At 48.9% G+C, this 10,537-nt stretch overlaps 2 protein-coding genes across 3 annotated transcripts; one reads left to right on the plus strand and one right to left on the minus strand.

Moving 5' to 3' along the window:
• Positions 1–1,658: 1,658 nt before the first annotated feature.
• On the minus strand, positions 1,659–7,949 carry PHB2 (prohibitin 2). 2 transcript variants are annotated; one of them, XM_054188254.1, is made up of 10 exons: positions 7,770–7,949; positions 7,591–7,675; positions 7,432–7,511; positions 6,951–7,135; positions 4,974–5,103; positions 4,395–4,498; positions 3,902–3,979; positions 3,275–3,351; positions 3,037–3,042; positions 1,659–2,228 (listed from the first exon to the last, which is right to left on the minus strand). In XM_054188254.1, exons 1-10 carry the CDS (start codon positions 7,894–7,896, stop codon positions 2,195–2,197), a joined length of 906 nt encoding a protein of 301 aa, XP_054044229.1. In that variant the 5' UTR covers positions 7,897–7,949; the 3' UTR covers positions 1,659–2,194. The 2 variants fall into 2 exon arrangements, with proteins under 2 accessions (XP_054044229.1, XP_054044230.1); XM_054188255.1 differs by lacking the exon at positions 3,037–3,042 and having other exon boundaries at positions 7,770–7,948.
• Positions 7,950–8,105: 156 nt separating this feature from the next.
• On the plus strand, positions 8,106–10,382 carry EMG1 (EMG1 N1-specific pseudouridine methyltransferase). Its single transcript, XM_054188261.1, has 6 exons — positions 8,106–8,258; positions 8,358–8,459; positions 8,797–8,938; positions 9,320–9,378; positions 9,552–9,701; positions 10,061–10,382. The coding sequence occupies exons 1-6, from the start codon at positions 8,124–8,126 to the stop codon at positions 10,172–10,174; spliced, it is 702 nt and encodes a 233-aa protein (XP_054044236.1). The 5' UTR covers positions 8,106–8,123; the 3' UTR covers positions 10,175–10,382.
• Positions 10,383–10,537: the final 155 nt, after the last annotated feature.

The raw sequence follows: 10,537 nt of genomic DNA on the forward strand, positions 1-10,537 counted from the left end.
GGGACGGATCACAGCACCAAGGATGAGTGCCACCTGCCGTCCTGCACATACGAGGGGGGCAGACTCTGCCTCAAGCAACCAAAGGCAGAAACAACCCCACAGCAGCAATCCCATCCTTTCCCGGATCAGCAGCTGGTTCTGGAGCACGTGGCTGAGAAAGCTGCCTGGGGTAAAGACACGTACCTGAGACACAGTATATTGGGAGGAAGGACGCTGCTTGCTGTCCATTCGATACGGCAAGAAACGTGGTTGGAAGCATTCGGAAGACAGAAGATACTTTGTGATCAGACCCTCTTCCCCATGGGCTGGACTTCAGGTCCCAGTTGACCGGAAGCTAGCAAACGTTACTCCAGTTGTCACGAAGGGCAAGAAAGACAACACTGGTAATTACAGGCCGCCCATTTTCACTCCAGTGCCTGGTAGAATTATGGAGAAGGTTATTCTGGGAGTTTTTGAAAAAGCCTTGCATGAAGGGACAGCCATGCCTTACTAACTTAACAGGACAAGGTTACCTGCCTAGTGGCCTAAGGGAAGGCAACAGATGTGGGGGATTTTAGCAAAGCTTTTGATACTGTCTCTCACAGCATCCTTCTGGACGGTGTCCAGCATCCAGCTAGACGTGCACACAATCCAGTGGGCGAACAATTGGCTGAAGGGTCAGGCTCAAAGGGTTATAGTAAACGGCGTAATATCAGGCTGGTGGCCAGTCGCTAGCAGCGCTCCCCAGGGCTCAATTTTAGGGACGCTTCTCTTCAAAGCTTGTATCAATGACCTAGACACAAGAGTCGAGTGCACGCTAAAAGCTGGCAGTAATAAATTAGGAGGAGCCGTTGATTCCCTTGACTGGACAGAGGCCTTACAGCAAGATCTTGCCAGATTAGCACGCTGCGCAATCACCAACCACATGAAATTTAACACGAACAAATGCCTCGTGCTGCACCCGGAACGGTGTGATCCTGGCCGTTATCTATAGACTGGGGGACAGAAGGCTGGAGCGCAGCCCTGCAGAAAGGGACCTGGGCATTTTGGCTGATGGCGAGCTCCTCAAGCCTGTTTCTGTTTGAGATGTGTTTAGACAACACTCTTATCCATGGCTTAACTTTCAGGTTGCCCTGCGTGCAGCGAGGAGTTGGACTCGATGATCCCTGTGGGTCCCTTCCAACTCAGGACACTCTACGATTCTGTGATTCTGTGAAATCTCCAAGGCCTAAATCTAGTACAGGGGAGCCCAGAGAGAGAGGGGAAAAGCCAGCCCCTGAAGCAGACGCGATTTTGCCTTTGAAACCCAAGCACAGAAAAGAGTTCGGTCAGTGGAGGAAGACTTCTCCTATGCTTTTGGCCAGGAAAGCGGGGCGGGGGGGGGAAAGGTGTAAGAATGGAGGTCAGGACAGAGTACACACATGCTGCTGTGACATGGGAAAGCAGGTAAACCTCTGCTCATCTCTAGCATCTATAGGCAACTAAGGAACTGGCCCTGGTCACCCGGTGCAGCCATACGGGCACCCACACCTGCTCATTCTCCGCCCCCTCGCCCCCCACTCCTTGCTCCTTTCCCCATGACATCCTGCTTCTGCCTTCACCCAAATAAAAGCTCTGTTCCACCTCCCCCTATGGAAAACAACCTCTTTTTCCAGCACTAAGCACACTTAGACACAGTATAAATTTGGGGGGGTTTAATTTTTACAAATGTTTGAAAGAATCACTGAGCAGACAGTGACGCATATTCCAGCAGTGACAGGCACCCAATGAATGACATTTTCCTGAATTGAGTCCCAGGTTCTCTTGGGATCAAGAGTGAAAGAAACAAAATTTACTAGAAAAAAAAGCCTGGTGCTGATGGCAGCAGAACTCCCAAGCTCAGCCAAAAAATTACTCTGATTTTACCCTACAGAAATCTAAAGATTAATGAAGGTTAGAGGTGAATTACTATATCCACATGGGTTACCAGTAAGCACCCTTGCCCCCTCCCCAAATTTAACTGGTGGGGTGAGGAAGGGATTCCAGCTGCCTAGTGGCAGAGCCCAATCCCATAACTGGGTCACCACAAATGGAGCAGGGGCATGGGAACCAAACATGGCTACTGGATCAACAACTTCAAAGTGAGGGCAAACAACGCCAGTGGAGGGAGTTCAGATTTCCTCACTCATCTCTTCTGCTGGTCAGCACCGGTGGCTCTAAGAGGCTTTAGTTTCTTTCATTTCTTCCCTTGTTTGAGTAGGAGACTGTCACTGAAAGGGAGAGAGAAGCGAGTCATTAGTCCAGAAAGCACAAACAAAGCTGAACCAGACCCTGGCTACAGACTTGGGGGTGTGGGATGTCACACCTCAAGGATCTGGACTTTAAGCCCTTCCTACTCGGGACTTTTTTCAAAACGCCTTAAGCCTTCTGGAATGCGTAAGACAAAATCTGGTCAGAGGTAAAGAAGAAGGATCTCACAATCCACAGAAAGAGACCAGCTCTGGCTTCCCTTCGTGACTCTAAAACATCTAAGCTTTTAGCTGCATGCTGTTAGCTCAGCTGGCACTGCCTTGCCCACTAAACACTGGACAGATTAGGCAAAGCTACCACGCTCCTGCCAGCTCTGAAAGCTGGGAATGGGGTTTTCTAGCATGGACTGGAAAGCTTTTGGAGCGCAACAAGAGCATCTTTCCTAGAGATCCAACCAAACCAACACAAACTCCTACAATTATCTAATTGCCTTCTCACAGCCCTCTCTGCCACCCGTGCAGGATGCCCTGTATACACAGAACAGATCGGAGGACGCTCCACAGTCACTCCTGCCTTCCCCACGCAAGGCTCCTTACGGGACACACGCGGAGCTCCAATTACTGATTATCTCCTACTTGATGTGGGTGTTTGTGCGGCCCCTGCAAGGAAGGGCTTCAAGCTTCACATCGCAAATGGAAACTGAGGTAGAGGCGGAATAAACTTCCTGTCGCCAGAAAGGCCCAAGCCAGAAACATGCCAGGCACCAGGCAAACATCAACACTCTTGTTACAAGCCCCAACAGGAGGATCAAAATAAACAGTGCCTTACCTTCCTCTGTGTGTCAGGAGATGTAGTAAAGCGCGGGAATGGAAGAAAAACAAGAGTAAATTGATTAGATTCAACAAAAATCTCCATTTCCACAGTAAGTCTGCTCCCAACTTGGCTGTGTCCTCTGGCATCACGCTCCTCTCAGAGAATAAGATATCGAGAGAGCTCCAGAAAGGGGACCAGCTTCGCAAGTAGGGTGCAGTTAAATCCACCCACAACAGCCATCTGGCCCCTTTACCTGGTGAATCCCTCATCCTGCAGGTTCAGTACCAAGTTATCTGCTGTGAGATAGACGCGGTTTTGTGAGCCAGCAATCTGAAAAAGAAATCCAGTGCAGAGATGGCGTAAAGGAGAAGAGTATAAACGCACATGGAAGAATAACACTAACGAAGAATCTGTCTCCCCCTCCAGATACAGCACTTAAGATCTCCATTAAATCAAAGCAATTCCCCAAAACAACTCTGTAACTTCCCGACCTCCTATCCCAGTGCCATCAGACTCTCTAAAAGAAGTGCTCATTCTGTCTCCCTGTCAGACAGACCTTTGATCCCAGGCTTAGCTGTCCCCTTTTCCCAGCCTGCAGGAAACCAAGAGCTTTCGGTGGCTGCAGCTGGGTGTGGGTGATGGAATCTGATGTGGATCTGGCCTTGTCATATGGAAGGCATGAACTCCTAGCCTCACATCTAACTGACAATCATTGCAAGCTAGATCTTAAGCTCTATTTGAGCAGAGAACGGCTGGGCAGGAACAAAGATCAGGACAGGGCAGGTCACATTCGCCTTAAATTCATCATGTGGCCACTGGACTAGGAGGACAGCACAAGGACTGCAGAAGGACAAAGGTAATTCTGTGCACCATTACTCACCGTTTTTGAGATGTTCTGAGCAGCTCGGATCTTACGTAGCTTGATGTAGCCTGGATTCCTGCTAAGAGCTTCACCGAGGTACAGCAAAAGTTAAGGGAAAAATCTGCTAACAGAAGCCACCTACGCTCAAGGAATTTTTCCCAAGCCATACAATCAAACATCTTAGGGGGAAAAAGCAATCTCTGTCCCAGTAACTTGGGCCTTTGGGCAGGGATATTTTTACTACCCCAAATCAAGAACAACATTACGGATTATGGTCACACACAGCAAAAGTTAAACCTTACAACAGGGAGCTCATAGCCTTCTCTGCTCTGACCTGTAATCTCAGGCAAATCTCACTCCAGCCAACTGTAGGGGGAAAATAATAAATGACAGTGACCTACTTAGAGCTATCATCTGATAACAGTCTCCTAAGCGTGAGCCCAATGCGACAGATTCTCGGGCCTGTCAAGCTCACAAGACACATCCCACAAAATCTCCCGAAGTAGGATATCATCTTGGCAGCTGTAGCTTCCCCTTCAGCCTGAACAATCTTCTGCTTCTGCTCCTGCTTGGCCTTCTCCACCAGAAACTGTGCACGCTGTGCCTCCTGCTGGGCTGCAGAGAGAATGGCCAAAAGCATTGGAAGCAGATCCCATCTTCTGAGCCCCCACCAGAACCCTTCAGTTGAGGCCTGGGGGCTTCACTTCCGAAAGAACAGATAGCATTCTGGGGCGATCCACAAGTAAGAAATGTATCTGAGTACACTTTATTTTTTCTTAAAACAGCATTCAGACCCTGTGAACACAATCCACATAGTAAGCGATAAGAGTCCCAGTATGAAGAGGAACCCTACGGTCTTGGGAACTCAGTCCCACCGGTGGTCTCTCCCATTAGCTATCACCCAAAGTTTTCTGAAAATACTTGCGAAATAACCTGTTTGGCTCCATTACGAAGGAGGCAGAGATGTATAACTCAGCAGCCGTAACAATGCAAAAGCAGTGATACGCTATCCCAAATTCTGCTTCCTTGTTTAACAATTCACTAAAGAGGCAAAGGCAATCCACTCTTTCCAGGCGTAAATCGAACTCACCCACTTGCTTAGCCTCCACAGCTGCCGTGTATTCACGACTGAAACTCAGCTCTGTGATAGCCACATCGTCCAGGATGAGGCTGAAATCCTTGGCTCTCTCTGTCAGTTCTCGCCTAATGAGCAGAGACACCTGAAACACAAATACAGCAAAAAGAGTATCAAACACAGGCTGACTCTCACTTCCTGCGCCCCCCAAAAGTGAAGCACAACTGCTCTTCACAGTTCGTTCACAGTGGGCCCAAGAGAGACATTACTTAAAGCAAACCTTGATTCATTGAAGTTAATACCATCTCTAAATCTGTCACCTCTAAATAACGCTGCATATCCACAGCTACATACAGCATTTTCAGAAGTAAACTACAGCTTACTTACAGTTATTACTTAACTATACTACACAACTCATTTTACAAAAATGAAAACCTTCCTGAAAGGTTTTTTTGCTTCCACATCCCATCACATCTAGTTCCACAGTTCCCACACATGTTCTGGCAATAAGCATTTCCTTGAATTTGCCACTCTTGGCAGTTTGGCTGTCCCCTCATCTTTGTATTCAGATGAAGAAAATAGAAGTTACCACTACGCACTGCTACACACTGTAGACATATCACATCTCTTAACTACTGTAGCTACTCATCTAGCATGGCTACTCTGCTTTTTTGTCTTTTTCAATGAGTGTTTTTGGGTAGACATTTTTTTTTGTTATCCTACTAATTTCTGAGTTGCTTTTAACTTGCCAGTATCTTTTTCAGGCAGGCTGACAAGTCTTGCACCAAATATTGACTTAAATAGAAATTATTGCTACGGTATCACATTCTTGATCAGTCTAGCATTTGATTTCACTTTTATTGCAGCTGTTTCTGAGCACAATTCTAAAATGATGCCAGAATCCTTCACTGTGTGAGCTGCAAGTGCTTAACTATGTAAAGTCACTTTATTTTCTTCTGATTATCAACTGCTTCAGTATGCATCACTTTACAGTAACGAATAGATGACAAGAAGGCAAATTCATCCAGTTTGTTCAGAAGTTTCGGATACCCTACAGTCGTCTTTGCTTCCAATAAACCTAAATTGTTTGCAGACATTGTTTCTTTGCTGTCACATCCTTCCTTTCCACTTTCTCTTTATACAAGATCATTAACAAATCTTTCCAGTGCATACCACATGGCCTACCACAAAACCCTGAAGTCCCTATTCCAGATCAGTTCTCACAATGAGACCTGGACGCTTAGTTCTACTCTTCGTTTTTTTGTCATGGATCACACACTAGTTAAGAGAGCTTTGCATTTCACCTTTCTGACAACTTATCCTCTCTAGCAGCCTCACACAGGATCTTTTAGAAGAAGATCAGCAACTTCTCTCTCCCTCCCCTGCGATAAGTAACAGATACTCTCAGAATCCCTGGCAATCACATTATCAGAACACAAGCTTACAGGTATAGACTTTTTATAGCTAAATATTTCTATTATTTTGCAACCCCCTCCAGATTACCCTCTAATTTTTTTCTAAACACAAATATTTACCATCCGTCTGTAGCATACATTATTGAAAGTTTACAGCTTTGTTAACTGCTCACTCGCTTTGCTTTTCAGATCCTTTAAAACTGTTTAATTTGCACTGATAGCTCTTACTACTAGCTATTACTATAGCCAAGTAATAGTTTTTTAAAAGCCAGCTCTACTGTTACTTGTGAACTATGATGTAAATTATCTCTCCCTCACCCATCATAACATTATGGTGCAGTTTTGCACTCTATACAATGAATCCAGTCTTCTTCTCAGATGCTAGTGGTCCAGCCTTAGTGTTTCTATTTGCATTAGAATCAAACTGTAAGCTGGGTACAGATCCACACCCTTTCTGTTTGGATGCACCATCTACCAGCCTAATATATTTATCCTTTATCTGTTATAACATTCCCCACATGCACAATTTAGTTGTTTCTTTACAATGGGAGTGTAATTCTCCTCCAGAAGAGTTCACCTGGGCTCTCTGCGTGATAAGCTGGGAAGCGTTAAACTTGGCTACCACGCTCTTGAGCACTTCGTTAACGATAGAAGGCAGGACTCGCTCCTCGTAGTCCAGGCCCAGGCGCTGGTACATGCTGGGCAGTTCTGCAGCGTTGGGGCGTGTGAGGACACGCAGCGAAATGTTCACCATCTGCAAATCTGAAGAAGAGAAAAGAGATGATGAGGGGGGGCCAGCACTGCAGCCGGACTCAGGTTGCCCAGAGAGGTGGTGGAGGCCCCATCCCTGGAGACATTCAAGGCCAGGCTTGGTGAGGCTCTGAGCAACCTGATCTAGTTGAACATGTCCCTGCTTACTACAAGGAGATTGGACTAGATTACCTTGAAAGCTCCCCTCCAACCCAACACATTCTATGATTCTATGACTCCTTTCCCTCCCTGCCGCCCCACAGACACCACCTAGGCCTCACGTTCCGGGCCCGCGGGGCCGCTCTCACCTTTGGAGCCGGTGGGGGAGGAGATTTTCCGCGGCCGGGCTCGGATGTCGTAGATGATGGGGTACTGGAACCAGGGGATCCTGTGAGGGGCGGGAGGTCCGTTATTCAGGCGAGGCGACGGGGAAAGGGCGGGCCGGGGCTGGGGGAGCCGGGCCTTACCTGAAGTGCAGCCCCTCGGCGAGGATGGTGTCCTGCTGGACGCCGCCGATGCGGTTGAAGAAGATGGCCCGCTGGCCGCCTTCCACTGCGGGGAGAAGGAGAAGAGTCAGGGCGGGAGGCGGAGGAAAGCACCGGGTGGTGGTGGGGAGTGTTAGACAACGGACGGACGGGACACTCACCGATAAAGACGGACTCACGGACGCCATAGGCCAGGGCGCCGGCCCCCAGCAGCAGCTTGAGGGCGGTGCCGACGCCGCGGGGCCCGGCCGGCAGCCGCCCCGCCAGGTCCTTCAGGTTCTGCGCCATGGCCGCGCCGCGCCGCCGGGAAGGACACCGGAAGGTGCCGCCGCCGAGGAAGCTCCGTCGAGGAAACCACCCCCCTTGCCGCCACGCCGCCGCCGCCCTCCGGCCGCGCTGCCCTCCGGAAGTGGCTCCGGCCGGAGGGAGATAACGAGAGCGCCCCAGCCGCCATCTTGGGTGGTGGCGGCGGCCGGTGGGCGGGCTGGGGGCGGGGCGGGGGCGGTGCTCGCAAAATGGCGGCGCCCAGGCGGCCTCGTGAGGAGGAAGAGGAGAAGGAGGCTGAAGATGCTTCGCTGGAGGCGAAGCGACCCCGAGGGCAGCGGCGGCTCTTGGTGGTGCTGGAGGGGGCGAGTCTGGAGACCGTGAAGGTACCGGTGGCGGGGGGTCAGGCCGGACTGGGCTGGGCCGGGCCTGGCCGAAGGCGGCCGCGGGCGCCCTTGCCCACCGTGTCGGTGCTTTGGCCGTAGGTGGGGAAGACGTTCGAGCTCCTCAACTGCGACAAGCACAAGGCGCTGCTGCTGCGGAACGGCCGGGACCCCGGGGAGGTGCGGCCCGACATCGCCCACCAGGTACTGGCCGAGCCGGCGTGGCGTCTGTGCCGGCCTGGGCTGCCCGGCGGTCGGCTTGGGGGAGGTTGTCCCTCAGGTCTGGGGTTCTGCTTTGTGCCCCTGAAACAGGGTTGAGTTTGGCCTTACCCGCTATTTTCGTGGTTTGTTAGTAATCCTTTTTATTTGGCTATGGGAATGCTTTTTCTCAGCTTTACGGTAGAGCTCATGCAGCTAGATAACTCCTTTCTGCCTCCATATTGGTCTCTTCTGCATTTGTGGGGCCTAACCCTGAAGTTTTCCAAGAGCCCTCTCTCTGGTGCCTTTTCTGTTTCCCCTACTGTGCATTTTTCTATTTCAGAGTCTCCTGATGCTCATGGACAGCCCACTGAATCGGGCTGGTCTCCTGCAGGTTTATATCCATACCCAGAAGAATGTTCTAATTGAAGTCAATCCACAAACCAGAATCCCAAGAACTTTTGATAGATTCTGTGGTCTTATGGGTAAGTGATTCAAACTTTATACCAGTCACAAAATAATGCAGGAAGGTGGTTAGGAGTAGAAGAATTTTGGGAAGAGGCTAAAAGTTGCACCAACCTCAAAAATGTGAGTGTGAGAAAAGAGCAGAGAAATTAAAGTGTCTTTTGGTGAGTTCCAGGATGCATAGGTCAAGTATGTGTTCCTTAGCTCAGCGGGGAGTGCCAGCATGAGACTGTGTTAGCAGCAAAATAACTTGTTGATCAGTATTTCTTAGGACTGCTTTAGAAGATGCCGGGAACTCTAAGGATGGACTTCTTGTGTACTTTAGCTCTGATCACCAGGTAGAGGATAGGATTCCTCCAGCAAAAGAACAGACAGCTTAACCAATTTTCTTCTCTCGTCAGTTCAGTTGCTGCATAAGCTCAGCGTTCGAGCAGCTGATGGGCCTCAAAAACTGTTGAAGGTAAGCATTCTTTGACTGTTCACAGGTAATGTTGCAACATTCCTCCTTTGCAACTAGTGATGTAGGAGTAAATTTTTTTATTATTATTATTTTATTTTTGTGCAAACTATGGACTTAACTATGTGGCAAGGTGTCTTACTTCTATGCCCCTGCTAACTTTCTGCGTTTTGTAGGTGATTAAAAACCCAGTCAGTGATCATCTCCCTGTGGGCTGTCTGAAGATAGGCACCTCTTTTGCAGTTCCAAAGGTGTCGGATCTGCGTAAACTGGTTCCTGCGGAGGAGCCAGTTGCCATTGTTGTGGGAGCTTTTGCCCATGGTTCAGTAAGTGCATGTATCCCTTACTTGGAGCTGTAAAAATTTTTAGCAGCATAGATTTCAGTCTTGTTCCGAGTGTGGGTTTTTTTTTTTTTTCTTTTGCTTGGTCCCTCCTGTCCCGCCCCCTCTTTTCTTCCCCTGGGTAGGCTTGTCAAAAAAAAAAAAAAGGCCCAACGGTGCAACATTTGGGACTTCCCTCCCTCCTGAGAGAGGGTGGTAGCGAGGGCTAGCAGTTACCCTGCTGTGTTTCACTGTGGCAGTGTTCAGCCTTGGAGAAATACTGTGCCTCCAGACAATGGAGATAGATGGGACTAAGTGAAAACTTCTAGCTTGATTTTTTTTTTTTTTTTTCTCTTTTCCCCTAGGTCAATGTTGACTATACAGAAAAGATGGTCTCCATCAGTAACTATCCCCTTTCTGCTGCCCTGACGTGTGCTAAAATTACTACTGCCTTTGAGGAAGTCTGGGGAGTAGTATGAGCGTCTGCTGCTGTCATGCTGGACTCCTGTACAGTGACTCCACATTCTGGAGAGGCTCTTTTACTTAGGTATGGACCTAGAGGACTTTGGGCTTGCGGAAGGGAAAAGGCTTCCATTTTGTCCTTGTAGCTTCTGGAGCAACGAGACTTTAAATGGACTGCCCCACCGACCTTTTTTTCCTTTCTATTAAAGGTCATTTTTGGTAAGAGTGCTTGTGTATTTTACTTTCTCATCTTTAACACGTGGGCAGGCTTGATCCCTTTATGGCAGAGACTCAGCCCAAGTCTGTCACGAACTGAAATTCTTAAGTGTGCCCTGCTGGCCCTGCAGCTGAAGCTACTCAGTCCTGTAGAATCACCTTGC

This window comes from Rissa tridactyla, chromosome 1 (assembly GCF_028500815.1).
Source record: "Rissa tridactyla isolate bRisTri1 chromosome 1, bRisTri1.patW.cur.20221130, whole genome shotgun sequence".
Taxonomy (NCBI): Eukaryota; Metazoa; Chordata; class Aves; order Charadriiformes; family Laridae; genus Rissa; species Rissa tridactyla.